The 21,038-nt window shown below is 35.9% G+C and overlaps 1 protein-coding gene across 1 annotated transcript in view; it reads right to left on the bottom strand.

Moving 5' to 3' along the window:
- The window catches only part of CDC40 (cell division cycle 40), a 51,322-nt gene that overhangs the window by 19,070 nt on the left and 11,214 nt on the right, over window positions 1–21,038 (bottom strand). The window contains exons 3-8 of the mRNA XM_008706223.2: window positions 13,808–13,937; window positions 6,232–6,315; window positions 4,410–4,549; window positions 3,169–3,265; window positions 1,688–1,827; window positions 754–828 (exon numbers count right to left, since the gene is read on the bottom strand). Of these exons, the coding sequence (XP_008704445.2) occupies window positions 754–828; window positions 1,688–1,827; window positions 3,169–3,265; window positions 4,410–4,549; window positions 6,232–6,315; window positions 13,808–13,937 (666 nt within the window). The remainder of the gene's footprint in view (window positions 1–753; window positions 829–1,687; window positions 1,828–3,168; window positions 3,266–4,409; window positions 4,550–6,231; window positions 6,316–13,807; window positions 13,938–21,038) is intronic.

Below are 21,038 nucleotides of genomic sequence, written 5' to 3'. Positions count from 1 at the left end.
TTTGACAGAGAGAGACAGCCAGCGAGAGAGGGAACACAAGCAGGGGGAGTGGGAGAGGAAGAGCAGGCTCCCAGAGGAGGAGCCTGATGTGGGGCTCGATCCCAGGACTCTGGGATCACGCCCTGAGCCGAAGGCAGACGCTTAACGACTGAGCCACCCAGGCACCCCTCAGATTTAAGATTTTTTAAAAGGCTTTCCCCATGTTCAAGCTGACATGCAGTGGCAACTGAGTTTTCTCCCCCACATACTCTACAGCTGAAATTTAGCTTAAAGTGGAGCTTCCTAAGACTATAAAAGCTGAGAGAAGAGGCTGGGAGCATTTCTGCTACTTGGTATCTACTTGCATTTATAAGAAAAAGGATGAATTGCATTATCTATTTTCTACAATGGGATTTCTATCGCGTGTCCTCTCTACCTCCTACGGTTCTGAGGAACAAATGAACTCAGTTACACATCCAAAACCTCTAAAAAAATGCATTATTAGTGGTTAAATATTTATGTATCTAAACCAGAGTGATTGATTATATTCTAATCAGTTATCTAAGCTTACAAAAGAGCCTCGCCAATTGGACCACAGAGCCATATTTTAATCAACATGTTTGGAAGGAGTTCATAAATGGCTGCATTCATGGGGCCTAAGAGAAAATTTTTAGCCTCTAATTGCCTAACAAACCCAAATTTATTTATAATTAACCAAAGAGACTTCACCAAAGCACTAGCTCTGCAGCATTCCTACTGTTACTGAAGACTCACCTTAATTTTACAGTCCATGGAACAAGACAGCAATAAATGGCCAGAGAGAGGGAATAATCTGACGGCACTGACGCCCTAGAAAAAGGTGTTACAGTTATCAATCAGAAACATTCAACTATCACCTGAAATGAAACGTAAGGACAGTGTATTTTTATTTTATTTTTTATTTTTTATTTTTTAAAGATTTTATTTATTTAGTTGACAGAGATAGAGACAGCCAGCGAGAGAGGGAACACAAGCAGGGGGAGTGAGAGAGGAAGAAGCAAGCTCCCAGCAGAGGAGCCTGATGTGGGGCTCGATCCCAGAACGCCAGGATCACGCCCTGAGCCAAAGGCAGATGCTTAACCGCTGTGCCACCCAGGCGCCCCAGGACAGTGTATTTTTAAGCAACTTAATGTACTATTTTTCTTCATCCCAAAAATCATGCCTGAGCACAGCCTTCATTAGTATTCCAAGAACAGCCCTTATTGACACGAAGCTTTCGAAGATTTGTTTTTTAAACTTTAATACTGACTTTCTCACCCAAGGGAATACTTGCTCAATCAAGTTGCTAATGCTCTCTCTCTTCTTCCTTTTACTCAGTTCCTTTGCTCTTTGCCAAGAGCTGGGAATGATCAGTTGGAATAGTGCAGATGACAAGGAATATCAACATCAAAAGTTTCAAGTATCTTGTCTCTACATTAGTTTCAATATGACCAGAGTTTATCAACCAGAAACCAGCTAATCTTCTCTTAAGCACGATAATCCCAAGAGCTTAGGCAAGATTACTGAGGTTTTGGTGCTACTACCAACCCATTATTCATGGATGTGGTGTCCCAGAAAAAGCAGATTGTGGCAGGAATTTGTGGGGAAAGGCTTGGGCTACCCTAAGGCGACAGGACACCGAATTAAGAAATGTTATGTCATGGCCAATCCCTGTGACCAATCTGCTTACCTTTGTATGTCCCGACCACACATGAATTTGTTTTTTGGGGAGGTAGCACTTCTCAGGTGGCACAGTGGACCGCAGATTAACACCAACATCCTGAGGTATGTGAAGATAGGATCTACCTTGGTAGTCATACATTTCTTTAACTGAAACAACGAGACAGAGGAAAGCAGTGAACAAATACCAGCTACAGTCATAAAATCTATATCCTTAAATGATAACGGTTTTCTCATAGGGATATTGTTCCTTATTAAGGTTTGGGTAATAATGCTGATGAAGTTAAGACCAAGAGTCAGCTAAAATTTAGCTGCTTGAAATCCCTGCTGTTATTTAAATTAGAGGTAGTGTTTTGGAATTTCTAAATACCCAGAGAATATCAGACCTTTAAATAACATCTATACTTCTTTTACTTAGTTACACATTTTAATGATATATAAAAAAAGACTTCACTGCAGCATAATTACAGCGAGGGAAGACAAGAAAATACTTGGGCCTTGTGAGTCACTGGCAAAGACCCAGAAGCAAAACAGGACAGAAAAGAAGTTAAAACAAAAATATCAACTATCCCTTTTCCGTCTTCCTCTTTTATGCCCTTCCAGGTTCCTTTTCCCTTCTCTTTTCCACTTTCAACACAAAGTTTGCAGTGAAGTCACTTGTGGGACTTAAATGACATAGTGTATATAAAGCATTTAGTAGCATGTTTGGCACAGAGGAAGTCCTCGATGGATGTTGGCTGTTATTTTTATTATGGCTGCAAGCACCACAGTATTAAATAGCGTCCTTGAAGACAAAACTGAGTTTAAGAAACCAAATATGGCCTCATCAAACCTAAATATTTGATATGTGATCTAACATTAGAATAATCAAAAATTGATACTAAATTATTCTTTACAGTTTGATAATCACTACATAATTTTCCAAATGCAACTAATTATTAGTTATATTTGGTACCTGAACCAGGTACATTCTAGAATATTTATAATTTATTTTAGAATACATTTCCTGAATATGCTTTCCTTCCACATATCAAAATTAGCATGAGAATCTTAATCTCCAGTCTATTCACATGAAAAACAAAGTTTTTCTTTTCAAGTTTAATTTAGTAATAGTTATGAATTATGTGGCTATCTGGAGAATATCTGACTTGAGTTAAAAACAAAAGGATAAAATGGGGCAAGAGTCTGTTCTTAGGAAAGAACAGATTATGACAATTCAGATTTCTTCTTTATCTACTATTTTTAAAAATTCACTAGCACTTGAAAGAATCATCTGTGGCAATCATTAATCATGCTATTTTCTCTCCTTTATTAGTATATGGAAGAGTGTGCTGTAATTTCTTTGAGATGCAAATAGTCAAATACAATTATTCCTAATATAGGGAAGTACAGCAGCTGATTAGTATGGGCAATTGATAGTATACGAACAGAGAACAGAGTGAGTATCTGAAAGTTTATCATAAAAATGAAGAGGCATAAAAAATATATTACCATGTAAGATTGTCTTCTCCTCCCCAGGTTTCTCTTCTTCCTGTTTGCCCTTTTTCTGCCTCTTTGCTGTGATTTCATCCAATTCTTTTTGTTCTTCCTAAGGAAATTAAGGAATGAACTTTAAAATGGATGTTTTAGAACCCCACTGTGCCCAAAGCTGGTTATAAATACTTTATAATGAGGTCCAATTTTGGGTGAAGCAATAGCTGTAAGTATGTCTCCTGGGATACAAGTCTCAACTCTTTGACAGATTACAAAATGACATTAAACACATAATGGGTACTAGTTAATACTTTTAAACTTATTTTATTCAAAACCCATCTTTCTGGAACACCTAGAAACAAATGTATTGTATTATGCTAATTATCTAAGCAAAAAGACAAAGTGGTTAGAAAATCTAGTATTGGAAAGGAAACTCAATTTTTGTACACAATGTTGTTCTCCAGTAAATAGCTTTTACTAAGTCATAAGGATATAAGCAATGACTACAGATTTATGACACAACTTTTATGGGAGGAGCAGTGGAAGGAAGGTGGGATAGTAGTAAGTCTTTATCTATAATAACAAAGAGGTCAACAAGTGATGTCTAATGTAAATAAAAAGTGGCATATGTATTTGATTGAGATACATGAATGAAAGATACAGCTAGAATATAAGCTTCATGAGGACAGGATTTTCTTGATCTTTTCCACTGCTATATCTCTAAGACCTAGGATAGTCACTGGCTTACATAGATAGTGGGATTAGGAAATGGAGAAGGACAGGTAGGGTTCTATGGTTGTACTTTATAACATTACATGGTATTATTATTTTTTTAAAAATAGATTATTATTTGTTAAAATTTTTAAATAAGTTAATAAACAAACAAAACCCACCATCAATTCTAAAATTACAGAAAGGTTGATTCTGTGATTACTATCTCAGTATATGGTATCAAAACCAGCTACCACCATAACTTAATAGCATTATCAATTTTTATTAAATTTTAATTTGTATTAAAAATTGTTCAATATTGTATTTTAATTAAAAATAAAGAAGAAAATAAATCAGAAAAGGATAAATTGAAAATATTCACAAGAAAAATTAGAAACTCTTACTCTATTTTCCCAATCAACCATGGCAGAGAAATATTGATGAGTCATCATTTGGTTCTCTAAGGAATCTCAAGTTTATTAATATAGATATCCTTCACAGAAACACAGCATCTACCTGAATTGGCAATGAAAAACATCAAAACTCACTTCTGAGGGTTTGGCTACATCTTTTTCATCCACATATTTTGCCCACGGTCCCAAAAAACCATCAATATTAGATGCGTCATTTTCTTTGAACTTTTTCCTCTTTTCTATTTTTTTCTGACCAGTTTCAAACACGGTTAAACCTACATTAAAAAAATACATAATAGAGATCACAAATATGGATATCTTCTAAAGAAACAGTAGCATATAAATAATTTTTACTTTATATGGTTAAAGAAAATTGATTGTTCAAGTGACCAAAGATTTATTAAAGAACACAAAATGAAATCTATATGAATCTGCCAGGTACACCAACTCATACCATACAAAAAGAGACTCAATCTTCTGGGAAGAGAAGCTTTCTCCTACTGCAATATTTTGCAAGTCCTAATATATTTAAAGAAAAGACCTGGCTATGTAATCCTACAAGGTACACAATCCTTTTAATGAATCAAGGACCTGGATCAGTGGATTTTACCACTTTTTGAAAGGAATCCAGCAACTTAATATTGCTAAATAACGATAAAGCTACTTTCTTTTTTTTAAGAGAGAGAGAGTGTGTGTGGTGGGGAGGGGGAGAGGGAGAGGGAGAGAGAGAATCTTCAACAGGCTCCACGCTCTGCATGGAATCCGACACGGGGCTTGATCTCATGACCCTGAGATCGTGACCTGAGCCGAAATCAAGAGTCAGATGCTCCAATGACTGACAAGAATAAATTAAAATGTATCATTTAAAAACTGAATTAGATTAAATTACAGTAAGTAATTAATAACTTTGATTCACTTGCAATTTAACAATATAAATTAAGCAAGGTTTCACAAGAATCTGGTATTCTTCTAAGTGATCTAAATCTAAATTGGACCTCTAATATAAGTCTTAGATTAAAAAGAAAAGAGGAAAGAGGATGTTTCTAGTTGAGATTCTGAGTTGATCGGTAGGAGGTGGCAAGCTGTGTGTAGCCAGTAAACTGGAAAAAAAAGTTTTATGGGAGTCATAATTACAGTTTAACTATTAACGGAGACTCTAACTACATAAGAGATTTGGCGTGTAGAGGTCTAACTCAAAGAAAAAAGCTTACCTACATTAATTCAAATGCGTTTCCGTTAGGTTGTGTGCTACAACAAAAGCTTGTCGAAATTCTACTGAATAAAAATGTAGCTCGTACACCGAAGGTCGCTGGTTGATATAAGGTCTGTAGCTACTAAGTAGAAGTATTCTCATACGAGCAGCGTATTCTTTTTCTAATGAGCATAACTTACGGGTAAGATTCCAATGATGAGCTTTGTGACAAGTCAGCATGTAGAGTATGACGCTTTGTTATAAGTACAAAATGAATATGAGCACAAATACATATTCTAAAACATACTCAAACTCAGCCTTCAAAGCAACCCTAAGACAATCTCTGTAGACAATGTATAATAAAACTTGTTCTGCTCTGTAAAAATGTAGCTTGACATTAGTGTTGAGAAATAAACCGCAAACATTTGCTACGCATTAATTATAATTTACTGAATGATTTCTACAGGGTTGGCACTGTGCCAAGTACTCATAACAACCCAGAATAAATAGGTACCAACATCTTCCCTACAAGGTTGCATGCCTCATGAATGGCAAAAATGAGCTTTAAACTGTAATGGTTCTCGACCATATTGCTCTATAATAGATTACTCGCTTGTTTCAACTTAAAAATAAAATCAATCTAATAAAATACTAGTTTTTACTACAGTCTCAGGTCATTTTGCAAGACAGTAATTATAAGTGTGTGTGTGTATATATACACATATACTTGATATGAAATATTTCAGATAAATTTGAATAAATTACCTTGATTTTTTTCAGCTTCTTCTACTGAACCAATATATTTAGTAGACACTTGATGATTATCTAATGAAGGGTCTAATGCATAACCTGAAAGGAAAAAAGTACTTATTACTGACTCCATTTTTGCCACTTATAATTCGTTTTATCACTATACAGATATACTCATCTCACATTTTCCTTCCCAGATGTTGAAATGGTCGCTTTAACTTAGGACTATCTTTCTTTCCTGAGCTATATTCCTATTTAGAACAATTAACCCAAATCTCAGACTGGACATGAAGGACTTCAGCCAAGTAAGAAGTATCTTATAGGATGAATCTAGCATATTGATATTACATTATTAACAGTCTCTCTGAATTTTAGTCTTTAATTTCTAAGATCTTAAAAATATATGTACACCACACATTTGGAAGTTTAGAAAGCATTTCCTTTTTGGTTTTGGTAATAGAAAATACATGGCTTTAGCTTATCAAATTATATTAACTATTAAATAATTTAAAAAAGAATAGAGTAAGAAGAATTATATAAAATCTAGCTATTTGAAAATGTTATTCTCTGTAAAGACAGTCTTCCCTCTCAATTTTAAAATAATACATTTTTACTTCATAAATCATTATGTATGTTTCCTTGGTAAGAAAAGTGAGAATATCAACTGGCATGTGAATACACGCCTTCAAAAAGTGATGAAAGTATGTAGCTACTATCTATATAAATGTAGTCTTCAGTGGTCTTTGGGGACTTCAGGAAAGAAAATCTATCTATGTTAACTCAAATCAATTTTCCTTAAGTGGGGGTGCTATAACATGATATATGTTTGGTAAAATTAGTTTTAGTAATCACCACTAATTTACAAAAGAGCCTAGGTCATTAAACAGTTTATGGTCTATGACCCATGTGAATAATCATAAAATATATAAAAGTACTAGCCACTTTTTTAAGGGGTCCATCCTAGTAGATAAAGTTGACACTTTAATTTTCCAGCTAAAGATGAAAGAGAACTTCTTTTGGGGAACAGAAAAAGATTTGTCATCAAACACACTTTTCAAACAAGCTAAGGATAGAGGTATTCAACTCACCCTCATGATATGCTAGAAAAGAACCAACCACCTGGCTATTAATGCAATTGCTTACAGTTTTTTGAGTAATAAAATATGTTCTCAGCCACAGGAGAGAGCCTGATGGCAGAAAAGCAGCTTTGGAATAACCTCTCTGAAATCACAGGTCCAAATCCCATGAGTTATTTATCTTTTGTCTCTTTGATGTACAGAACAGTGTTCTGTAAAGGATTTTTTAAATGAGATTTTATAAGGCTCATATAAAATTTAGACCAACATATCTGATGTTAAAAATCTCCATCTCAATCAGAAAAATTTATCCAGAATGTAATTCTATCTTGAGAGAGATTTATGTCTATACAAATGCCACTGCATTATATGTTTGGAGGGATGGAGTGGGAGGCAGAGAGGAAAGGCAGATCCCTGGTACTTCCTGTGATACCTACGTAAGCACCAATCCCCAGCTTATTTGGCCATAGTCTTGTTTCTGAGCACAGGAATTTATGCTCTCTTCCTTTTCCACATCATCTACGGTAAAATAAATCTTTACTGTCATTATTACCATTACTACTACTATTGCCTCCCACGTCAGGTAATTAAGGGATAATAATATTTCCCCTTTACAAATAAGAGAAGCTAAATATTAGCTATATGCCCTACTAGAAGGCAGCAAGTGACAGAGCAAGATATACTTCTAACACTACAAAATTTTAGTCCAATTAGTTTTCTATATTATCCTATGTCTCAAGTGACTATGTCTGCATTCTAGTTCTAATATTCCCATCTATCTTTGTTTTCCTTTTTATATTTTTAATACAGTTAATGTCTTTCTTCCTTTGTAGTCTTATTTGAAATATCTCTATTTTAAAAAATTTTTTATTTAAATTCTATGTAATTAACATATAGTGTAGTACTAGTTTCAGAGTGATCGAATTTAGTGATTCATCAGTTGCATCTAACAGCCACTGCTCGTCACATCACGTGCCCTCCTTTATGCTCATCACCCAGTTACCCCATTCCCCACCCACCTTCCCATCCCATCAATTCTCAATTTGTTTCCTAGAGTTAGGAGTCTCTAATAACACCAATTTTATTATTAGATCCTTAAGATCATTAATACTAATATCTCAATATGTAAATAAGATAAAAATGATCTGCAAAGACTGGTCACAAATATATCGAAAAACCTTCAACCTCACTAGTAGTCCAAATGGAACAAATTAAAGAGAGTATTTTTGTTATCACATAAATAAAGGAAAAACAATCACACAGAACTTAGGAAAAGAGAAATAGGACTTGAACACGTGGTGGTGGGCATGTAAGTTGGGAGAATTCTTTTGGAAAGCAATTTGACAAGATATAGCAAAACCCCTGAAAACATTTATATTCAGTAATGTGCAGGAAACCACTACAACACCACTTGGGCCATGTTCTCTGGCTGCGGCCGCCACCCCCACCCTTGCCTCCAGTGCACATTAAAGATCCCAAACCATGACTGACTCCAATACTTCACAGTCAATAAAAACGGTGAAATCTTTGAATTGAAGGCTGAACTCAACAATGAAAAGAAAGAAAAGAGGAAGGAGGCTGTCTAGAAAGTGATTGCTGCCATGACTGTGGGGAAGGATGTCAGCTCTCTCTTTCCAGATGTAAACTAACAGTCTAGAATTAAAGCAGCTTGGGTGTCTCTTGTTTGATGAACTATGCCACGAGTCAGCCAGACATGGCCATCATGGCTGTCAACAGCTTTGTGAAGGACAGTGAAGCTCCCAATCCCCTAATTTGGGCCTGGGCCATCAGGACCATGGAGGGGGGGTGGTCATCCAGGTGGACAAGATTACAGAATATCTCTGTGAACCCCTCTGCAAGTGCTTGAAGGATGAGGATCCCTATGTTTGGAAAACAGCAGCAGTCTGTGTGGCAAAACTCCAGATATCAATGCCCAAATGGTGGAAGATCAGGGATTTCTAGATTCTCTGTGGAATCCCATAGCAGATTCAAAGCCAATGGTGGGGGCTTATGCAGTTATGCATTATCTGAAATCTGTGAATCTCGTCCAAGCAGCAACCTACTTGATCTGAACCCACAGAACATTAACAAGCTGCTGACAGCCCTGAATGAGTGCACTGGATGGGATGAGGTCTTCATCTTGGACTGCGCATCTAATTACAACCCTGAGACGACCGGAAGGCTCAGAGCAGCTGTGAGCGTGTACCATTAGCCTCCCAATGCTTTTGTGGAAGGAAGTCATGGAATCCATCACAAACACTTGCCAATACACCATGGGAGCACTGATGCAGGTGACAGCCCTGTGGGCACCACCACTGCCACCAACCCGGAACAGCCTCAGGTTATCCCCTCTCAAGGTGACCTTCTAGGAGAACTTTTAAACTTTAAACCTTGACCTCGGCCCCCCAGTCAATGTGCCACAGGTGTCTTCCATGCAGATGGGAGCAGTAAATCTCTTGGGAGGAGGACTAGATAGTATGGTGGGACAATCCTTCATCATCCCCTCATCAGTGCCTGCAACTTTTGCTCCTTCACCTACTCCTGCTGTGGTCAGCAGTGGTCTGAATGACCTGTTTGAACTCTCCATGGGGATAGGCATGACACCTGGTGGATGTCTAGCCTCCTATAGTAAAAGCTAAAGGCTTGGAGATTTCTGGAACATTTAGTCACTGCCAAGGGCACATCTATATGGAAATGAACTTCACCAACAAAGCTCTCCAGCACGACAGACTTTGCAATCCAGTTTAACGAGAATAGCTTTGGGTGTCATCCCGAGTACTCCTCTGGCCATCCGTACACCACTGATGCGAAACCAGAGCATTGATGTCTCCGTGCCTCTCAACACTTTGGGCTCAGTCATGAAGATAGAACCTCTGCATAAACCGCAGGTAGCTGTGAAAACTAATACTGATGTCTTCTACTTCAGCTGCCTTATCCCATTCAATGTGTGTTCTGTAAAAGATGGCAAAATGGAGCACCCGGTCTTCCTTGCAACATGGAAGGGCATTCCCAATAAAATGAGCTAGTTTCAGATTAAGGAATGTCACTTAAATGCTGACACTGTTCCAACAAATTGTAAAACAACAATGTTTATACTATTGCCAAGAGGAATGTGGAAGGGCAGGATATGCTGTACCAATCCCTGAAGTTCACTAATGGCATTTGGATTTTGGCTGAGCTATGTAGCCAGCCAAGAAACCCAAATTATATGCTGTCACTGAAGTGTAGAGCTCCTGAAGTCTTTCAGTACCTCTATCAGGGCTACGACAGCATTCTGAAAAATGAATAGACTGGTCCGGTGCCCCCTGGCCACCCCATGATTGGTGCAAGCCCAGAACTCTTACCTGGAAGAAACTGTATTACCATGTAGACTCTGAACCCAAACACACTGAGGCCACCCAGCAAGGTAGTGACCAGTCTGATCTGTGCTAACACCAAGGCACAATCTGTTGGATAGTTCTGGCTTTCATTTTTTATGTCTTTAACTCACTGGATAGTTCAATCTCTGTCTTAGCCCACCACCCCCTAAAGGGAGAGGCAAAAACCACTGGCTATTAAAAAAAACAGGCCCATTTTTGAAACCAGGTCTAAAGCCAACTGAGTAGTTTTAAATGCCTACTCTTACTATAGGATAATTTAAGAAGAAAAATAGGTACCAGATAAACTTAATTGAACCTTTTCTTTTCTGTTTTGTTTTAAAGTACTCGTAGCTATCTAAATTATTGCTTAAGTTCTTTCTAAGGTCTAAAACAAAGTATTTAAAAGTCTGTTTCATTATAGGCTAGAATATAGCAAACTCATGATGCAATAAAGTTGATTTTTATGTGCTGCATATATACTTGATATTTACACGGATCCCTTATACAAGTAATTCATACAATGCATTGATAACCATTTTTATTTTTTTTGGACTGGAAGTGTCCAACCCTTCTAGGTGATTTCAGAGGTATACAGTCTTAGCTTTTGGCACACTGTCAATTATAACCTTGTTATGGTGAAATATGATTTAATATATGACAATCTTTTTACAACCAGTTTCCAAGAATATATCGTGATAAATAACTAAGACTATCTATACTAAAACTCTAAACTAATTTATAGTGAATCAGTTTACATCACTCCCTAAAAATTAGAAAAAAAGTAACTTTCCAATATTAGAATAATTATGTAAATTATGGTACAGACACTACATAGTTCTAAAAAATGACAAACTGAGATTATAAATTAACACTGAAAAATGTTTATGATAGAACACTGAATAAAAAGGTGAGATGCAAATTTTTTTGTATAGACTGATTATAGTATAGAGTAACTTGGAGAGATAAAGATCATGATGCTAACAGTAGATATGTTAGTATAGTGGGATTATAGGTAACCTTTTTCTTCTCTCTTTCCTAAAAGTTTAAAATTTGTTTATATTATTTAATGAAAATAACTACTATCAAAAAGCATCACTGAATACATATATTTCACATGATGCTGGTTTTTTTTAACCTTTTTTAATCCTATCTTATAATAATGGAAGTTAATGGCAGAGAAGGTAGAAAAATTTGTTCAGAACTTAAAACAAATTCTATAAGAAATAAAAGGAAGAGGTAGAATTCTGCCTGCAAAGAAAACTAAAGAAAAAAAAAGAGACAATTTACTGATGTCTAAAGATGTGATTATAAAATCTGTTGTAAAATTCTAAGTTTTCTTTTTCAATTACCTTTTTGGAAAGAAACACTAGCATAAGTAACTGATTTATAAAGAAGATCACAATTACAATAGGCAAAGAGACACAGATGAGCTTATAGAAAGAGAAAGGAAGGGCACCACCAAATATTAGCAAATCTGGTATCAGTGACCAGGAACTATCAACAAGGACGTTATAAAGACCACCTTCTTTTAGAGGAGATTCCCAATCCTGTGTGCATGTTAACTTTCTTAAATCTGATAGGATATAGTTATCTTACACAATGAATCTGTGGCCATTCTATTTCCTGATGTCCTTTAATGAACAACAGAAAACATTTCAGAGTAAGATCTGAGAAACAGAATAAAGTCAATCAGTAAATAACAAGATAAAAAGAATATGCCAAAAAAACAAATAATCTGATGAAAAATGGGCAAAAGACATGAATAGACACTTCTCCAAAGAAGACATCCAAATGGCCAACAGACACATGAAGACATGCTTAACATCGCTCATCCTCAGGGATGCAAATGAGAACCACAATGAGTATCATGTCACACCTGTCAGAATGGCTAAAATCAAAACACAAGAAACAACAGGTGTTGGCAAGAATGAGGAAAAAAAGGAACCTTCGTGCACCACTGGCAGGAATACAAACTGGTGCAGCCACTATGGAAAACAGTATGGAGGTTCCTCAAAAAATTAAAAACAGAATTACTATAGGATCCAGTAATTCTACTACTGTTTACCCAAAGAATATGAAAACACTAATTCAAGAAGATATATGTAACCCTATGTTTATTGCAGCATTATTTACAATGGCCAAATTATGGAAGCAGCCCAGTGTCCACTGACAGATGATTGGGTAAAGAAGATGTAATATATATACACTGGAATATTACTCAGCCATAAAAGAGAATGAAATCTTGCCATTTGCAACAACATGGATGGATCTAGGGGGTATAATGTCAAGTGAAATAGGTTGGTCCAAGAAAGACAAATACCATATGATTTCACTCATATGTTGAATTTAAGAAATAAAAGAAATGAACAAAGGAAAAAAGAGATAAAGCAAAAAAAAAAAAGACTTTTTTTTAAAAAAAAGATTTTATTTATTTGACAGAGAGAGTGGCAGCGAGAGAGGGAACACAAGCAGGGGGAGTGGGAGAAGGAGAAGCAGGCTCCCAGTGGAGCAGGGAGCCCGATGCAGGGCTCGATCCCAGGACCCTAGGATCAGGCCCTGAGCCGAAGGCAGACGCTTAATGACTGAGCCACCCAGGCACCCCCCCAAAAATGACTCTTAACTAGAGAGAACACACTGATGGTTACCAGAAGGGAGGTAGGTGGGGGGATGGGTGAAATAGGTGAAGGAGATTAAGAGTACACTTATCATGGTGAGCACTGGGTAATGTACAGAATTGTTGAATCACTATATTTATTGTACACCTGAAACTAATATAATGCTGTACGTTAATTATACTGGAATTAAAAAATAAAAGTAACCTCTTAACACTATCTGGTCATTTACCAACTTCAACAGCAACCTGCATATGATGGACATTCAATAACAAGCGTTCATTATCAAGTACAACAAAGAATATTCTGTTTTTAAGACCTCAGACTATTTTTAGTACTCAGAAAACACAGCAAATTTAGAATGATAGTTAAAAATATTAGTTCATCTTCCCATTTGTATAAATATTTATAGATGTGTTTAAGAAAATACACTACCGTTTTTAAAAAAGGAATCTAGATTAATAAATTTAAAAAGCAAGAAGATAAAACAGATTATCCACACAGAAATGTGTCAAACTGGAAACAGTAAATCTTATCACCCTACCGTATGTGGCAAAAGTTCTTCTTTGCTGTTCAAACATAAAATCATTGATATGAGCTGGTTCAGCATATCCAGAAAGCATATTTCGAGGGGCAGCCATTTGCTGTGTCCTAAAGGGATTTTCTGGTCCAAACTGCAATGTTATAAGAAAAAAACGAACTTAAATTCTGAGTATATAAAGCTAGAATTACTAGAACTATTGTACAATATATTCTCAACTCTGTATCATGAGGGGCTGAGTAACTGATCTGGAACACGCTCACCACACGTGCTCAGTGCAGCTGGGCAATGGCTGATGAGCAGTGTCTGTCAGCCCGTAGGTCAGAAGGAGAGGAATCCAGCTCACCTAAGTCTTTGTGTGGCTATTCAGATTTGAATTAATTAAAATAAAATATTCAGTTCCTCGGTCACACTAGCCACACTCCAGGACTTCAAAAGCCATTTTGGCTACTACATTTCCATCACTGCAGGAAGTTCTATTTGACAATGCTGCTCTTGATAATTGATAACTATATTTTGTCTAAACCATGATTTGGGGGATTTTTGGTGACTCTTTTTTAATTTGTAAAGATGATTTTTGGTGACTTTTATATCAATAATGGCACCATGATGTGATTTAAAAAATATATGTTTCTTCTCCATTAGATTATGAATTTCTCAGAGGTAGAGACTTAAAATCTTCAATACTTACCATAGTGCCTGGCATATAGAAAGCACTAATGAAGGAAAGATTAATCAGAACCCCACTGCGGGCAGAGAATAGGAAATAGATAGTATAATTAAAGTGCTTGAAAAAGTCCCTAGAAAAGACATTACAAATGGAAATAAAATTTCTCTACTGTGAAAAGTCACACTGTGAAAGTCTTACACAAAATAGTACATTATTATCTATTTGTTTATAATGCTTCAAGGTTCCATAACGGTTTCCAAATATTATTTAATTTGATCTGTACAAAAATCCTGGAAAGTTAGAGAGGTATTCTCTTTTTCATGTTAGAAATGAAAAAAAAAGCCAAAGATGATGTATTTTATCTGCCCTAGAATCAATAGTTTTATTCTTAACTGGCAGAACCAGGTTAGAACAAACCCTAGTCTAGGATTCTACTGCATCGTAACATTCTTTAAGTGTACAATCATACTAACTTTTTAAAAAATTGGGTAAAAAGTACCAGATTGGGGCGCCTGCGTGGCTCAGTCATTAAGCACCTGCCTTCGGCTCAGGGTGTGATCCCAGGGTCCTGGGATCGAGCCCCACATCAGGCTCCTCCGCTGGGAGCCTGCTTCTTCCTCTCCCACTCCCCCTGCTTGTGTTCCCTCTCTCGCTGGCTGTCTCTCTCTCTCTGTCAAATAAATAAATAAAATCTTAAAAAAAAAAAGTACCAGATTATATCAAACACTATTAATTTAATGATATTTAATTAATGGTAATGGGAAAATCCAATTTTGCATTTTCTTTTCAAGATTTTATTTATTTGGGGGGGGGGGAGCACAAAGGGAGAGTGAGAGAGCGAGCCAGACTCCCCACTGAGTAAGGAGCCTGACTCAGGACTCAATCCCAAGACCCTGCAATCATGACCCAAGCCATAGGCAGACACTTAACTGACCGAGCCACACAGGCACCCCTGTATTTTCTTTTTAAATAAAGAATAAAATGAACTTCCCACTTTGGAAATAGTGGAATTAGACAGGATATTTTTATTTGAACTCTGGAAGGTCTATTGTCACGATGAAGTATTTTGATGTTAGGACATCTTAGGTCACTACCATTAGAAGCCACCTTTCCTATGATATATTTCTAGAGCCATAAATGTAAGTTATTGATCTTAAGCAGAATGCTGCCTTCTCTAGATAGGACAAAAATCTGAAATTAAATGTTACACTTGCCTAATGGTTTTTCTGCTTCAGAAGAAAATAAATTACTATAATATTCTTTTATATTGACAGCTTCCATTTCTATATTTAAAATGATTCAATTTAAAAATATCCGATTTACATATAAAACTTTTATTATTATTTATTCTGAATTATAATAAAGGATAGTGCCATGACTTCATAGCCAATATTGGTTCCTTCTTGCTGATGGGTGGAAATGTAGGGGAGAAAAAAAATTAGACTTCTGAATGCTGGCGGTCAGAGTAATTTCATTCAGGCATGAAATTTATTACAAAAACAAGGGATATCCATAAAATTAAAGATAATAAAGTGATTTAAAAGTTTCCTAGATGCTCTACCTAATATAGTCAGGTATCATCTGCAAAGCAGTATCTGACATTACTGGGGAAAAAATCTAAAGTGATAAAAATCTCTATTACTATTATTGTTACTCATATAATAAGTTAATCGTTATGTTTACACTTTCCAATTTGAAAAAGGAAAATACAGTTTCCATAGTCTTATTTTATTAAGAGTTTACAAAAAAAGAACAATTCTTCTATCAGCCATACATATCAAATCAGCTCTATCTTTTAAAGAAAAATTCTCAGTGTTAAGGAACTTTGATTTCTATATAAATACAGATCCACATATTATAGCTAAGTGTATCTTCTATGGGTGCTATTCCTAAAGCAGTCTAAAAATTTAAACGTGCTACATTTTACAGATATTTATGTTGAGACAACAAAAAAAATCTTCTAATAGGAAGCTGGGTTGGGGGAGGATCCATCTACTTTCAGCTCTCCTTAACTGCCTGGTTACCAGCATCTACTGGAACTGACCTCAGAGACATTAAATACATGCCAACAAAGAAAGGGAGAGAATGTTATTCAGCAGAACTCAGCTCTTCCCAATTACTTAAAAACTCTGTGTCCCAGATGTTCCTGGTCTCTGTGAATATGCACTTCTTTTAATTCCGGGTTAACTATTAAAAAAAACAAAACAAAACACAGGAGCGCCTGGCTGGCTCAGTTAGGAAAGCATGCGACACTCGATCTCAGGGTTGTAAGTCTGAGCCCCATTTTGGAAGCAGAGACTACATAAAAATAAAATCTTAAAAAAAAAATAAAAACAAAGCATATAAAAAACACACAAAACTGACTTCCAAATCTCTTTTTAACTTCTGGTAATTAACTAAGTTTAAGAGTAAATTTGCATTCAAGGAATTTTAAAAATACATATTTGAGTTAATTAGGTATGAGTATTTAACAGTTTTTAGCTAAGACCATATTGAAGTACACCACAGTCAATTATAATCTTAATCTCCCATATAAAATATACATATTTAAGTATTAATTCATAATTCAGATCACTACACTTCAGGATGTTCCTAAGTATGCTTACATCTTTCACCTGAGTGAAGTAGTGATTTATTTATAAAATAGGAGAAAAGCATTTTTTAAAAAGACTCATTTATTTGAGAGAGAGAGAGAGAGAGAGTGCGTGTGTGTGGGGGGAGAGGGTCAGAGGGAGAGAATCCCAAGCAGATCCCCCACGGAGTGTGGAGCCCCACAGAGACAGATCCTACGACCCCTGAGATCACGACCTGAGCCGAAACTAAGAGGCTGAACCGACTGAGCCACCCAGGGGCCCTGAGAAAAGCGTTTTTAATTTGTTAAGACACTGGTAGATAAATCTAAGCAATCTGTGTATTGTAAGACAGTGGTTCTCAAAAGTCTTCAGAAGGTAGAATGCTTGAGGGTCAACGTCTTAGTAGTATAACATAACATCACAAGAATTAAAACTTAACACTGGTAAAACCCGACTATATGAAATCATAATAATAAGTTTACATATAGAACGCCCCTCCAAATTACTGAACTAATAATCATATTATACTTAGATTGCTAATAAGTTTTTCATTAATATTTATTGCAGTCATCAATGTTTAAACACAAACTTTAAGGTAAGAGAGCTTGTTGAATAACTTAATTATTTTCCACAAATTTGTAGAAGATCACCACCATTCCATTTAATTGGCTGAATACCTCAATCTTTTAAGACATAAAAGCACGATTTAAATATTACTAATAAAAGAATATTTTATTAGTGTGAGTTCTATGACCTTAGGTCTCAGTTTCCTCATCTATGAAAGAAAAGAGCTGCACTATCGGATTTCTAAAGTTCATCCTAACATTAATATTTCTAGCAGCCCTATGGCCAGATTTTTAACAGAAACTAGGATTTTTTTTCCTTTTAACTTTGATATTTTTTCTATTCCTAAAAGTACTATTATTTTAAATCTGAAAATCTCCGAGGCTTATGGGTTTTACATGAGTCTTGAAAAGCTAACAAATACACTTTTCTCTAAGTAGATCCAAAAAGGATTGAGTGAAATGAAGAAAATCAGGGGACTAAAGCAAGGGCTATTATCTCTTCAAGTTCTGTCTATAATTTGAGAAAGCTTATCTGGACCATTTAGGAAAAGTCCTTGGTTGGGGGGGAAAACATGTTTTATAAAATAAAAGTCAATTCAGTTAAATTACTGAACTAGCAAAGTCAAAGTATGTGCATAGGAGTGTAACATGCAAATCCCATAATGGTCTGCAAACTGGTCTTCCAGCCACAGAACAATTGTTAGGAGTGATATGAACTCACATTCCCAAATATGTTACTTGCTGGCAGTATAACCTGAGACTTGGTTTCCCCAGTATAAAATAGGGATTAGAGTACTTACTTCACAGGATTATTGTGAAGACAAAAGAGATAAGGTACACAAATATATAAATCCCTCAGTATGGTACCTGGCATACAGTAATAAATGGTAAGTTTTATTTCATTAGTTTCTATCCCTGTTCTTTGCCATCATGCAAACCCTTACCAAATTAGCCTTCCTACAAAATTCAGCTTTGATTATGCCACTCTTTAATAAGAACCTTAAAAATCTATTTATCATCTATTAAATCAAGACCAAACTGCTTACCTTGGCCCCAAGATCCCTGTGCAACACTATATAAACTACCATTCTAGTCTTACCTCCCTACTCTCCCTTATTGACAACGATTAAAGTATTCCTGTTCTTTGGATCTTTTATGATTTAGCAAATGTTTTTCTCTTCTGTCTGGAAACTTTCCTTGTAAAAGCCTTCCTAGCATCAATGCCAATAACAGTAACATAGATAACAACAAGGGCTGCTATTTACTAAATGCTTACTCTGTGCCAGAGAGTTTCCTAACCATGTTATACATTACTGCATGTATCCATATAACTCGGTAAAGGAGAAGTTGTCTTCATTTTACCTATGAGAAAACTGAGGTAATCCAAGGTTACACCGGAGCTAATAAGCACTGTATTTAACCCCAAATCTCATGTTCTTAACCTGGACTTTATTGCTTATTGTAAATACTTCTTCCTCCATGCAACTTTTTCTTATCTTCACAACCAGATACAATCTCTCCCTTAACCTGAATAGCACTTTAGGCATTATAGGAAACAGTCTGGTCTCTATCTTTTTAAAAATAACACTGAACATCTCATCTCTGGTAAACAGTAGCTTGAGGAGAAGGATTATATCTTTTTCTAACAATGGATTCTTAAGATATGGGAACTTGAATTTCATTAAGCAAAGTTCCTGGTAACACCTTTCATACTTTGTCAAATGATATAGATCCTACTCATAAAATTCAAAGGTAATAATCTATTATGTAACAGACAGTTCATTTGGCAACCAGGAAAAATAGTAATTTTTCTTCATTTGTCAATCTCATCTCTCGTCTTAAAATCATGACAAGCATCAGTGTTCCTAACATAAATTAATCTATATTTTGAACGTGAGGCTACGTACCATGAGAAAAAAACCCAGAATACCTTTTAAAAGGATTGGTAATTTCAGAAAGAGAATGATAGGCCTAATGCCTCATCAGTATCACCAAAAAAAATCTTAATCTTCTAAATTTCGAAAACTATAATCACACAGCAATATATTAGTTATGCATGAGATGTAAAAATGGAAGAGTAACAGACTTCATATAAAATGCACTGACATAGGAATGTCACACACCACGCTACTTCCAAATTTTCTTTTTCTGTAATTAGTGGTCCTGTTTTACTGAAGCACTTTTCATTTAAAAAATCATGAAGCCTATATATAATATATAACCTTTCTTCACTGTGCCAGCTAAAATGGTGCCAAGGGATATGAAACAGTCTACAGGTTCAACAGACTAGAAGGATTTAAGAAAAATAAAATAAAATTTAAAATGTGCTGCAGTATGAGAAAGAGATTTTTTGCTTACTGTACACCCAGGGAACTGCTAGAGCACAGTCTAAATACTACCACTGACATCATCGGCTCCGCTACATATTTCAATTGCCGTATTTTAAGTGACTACAGAAACCTGAGCAGGCAAATTATATGAAACAGCTTTATGACTCTGCTTTATCAAAAAAAAAAAAAAAAAGGACAATGACTACATGCTAAAAACAAAATATTAAAAAGTACATCTTTCTCCACCCAGTTGCAATAAAATATGGCTCCTTACCCCCATTTTTAAAGTGTTTCTTAAAAATCCTCCTCCTGATGGCTTATTTTGTTTTATAATGACCATTTTCTGGCATCTCTATTTTTTTTTTTTAAAGATTTATTTTATTATTTATTTGACAGAGATAGAGACAGCCAGCGAGAGAGGGAACACAAGCAGGGGGAGTGGGAGAGGAAGAAGCAGGCTCACAGTGGAGGAGCCCGATGTGGGGCTCGATCCCATAACGCCGGGATCACGCCCTGAGCCGAAGGCAGACGCTTAACCGCTGTGCCACCCAGGCGCCCCTTGGCATCTCTATTTTCTTAATCAAGCATTCTTTCCATTTTTAAAAACAAAATAGTGAGAAATTTAATTTTTTCTACAAAGACTTTCCTAAATGGACAATTTTCACTAGTTTTTTTTTTTTTGCCTTTTTCCCTTCCTCATCTTCTTTATGCTTCCATCACCATTTAGCATCATCATCACTGTCATCACCATCATCATCACCACCACCATCATCACCACCATCATAAGATGTCTCACCCAGAGCAGGCAATACACACTGTGACTACTCGCGAGCAGTGAACACGCTAGGATGGCACTTCTTCTGAGCATTTAGCACAGGAGCACTTGTAACCTGATGTTTCATAATATTCTATGCACTGATGATGCTAATAAAACAAGTTTTTTCTCCCTTATGGTTAATTTATAATAGTCCCTTAACAGTACTGAGGAAGATGCTAACCACGTTCACATCTAAGAATCAGATATTTAAAAAGTTCCTTTTTCCAAAAAACATCATTCCATTCTATCAGATGTTGTATGTTGGTAGATAAACAGTA

Source organism: Ursus maritimus, unplaced genomic scaffold (genome assembly GCF_017311325.1).
Source record: "Ursus maritimus isolate PB19 unplaced genomic scaffold, ASM1731132v1 scaffold_13, whole genome shotgun sequence".
In the NCBI taxonomy this organism is placed as follows: domain Eukaryota; kingdom Metazoa; phylum Chordata; class Mammalia; order Carnivora; family Ursidae; genus Ursus; species Ursus maritimus.
Note: the sequence above shows the minus strand (reverse complement) of the source record. Positions and strands in the feature narration are given on the sequence as shown.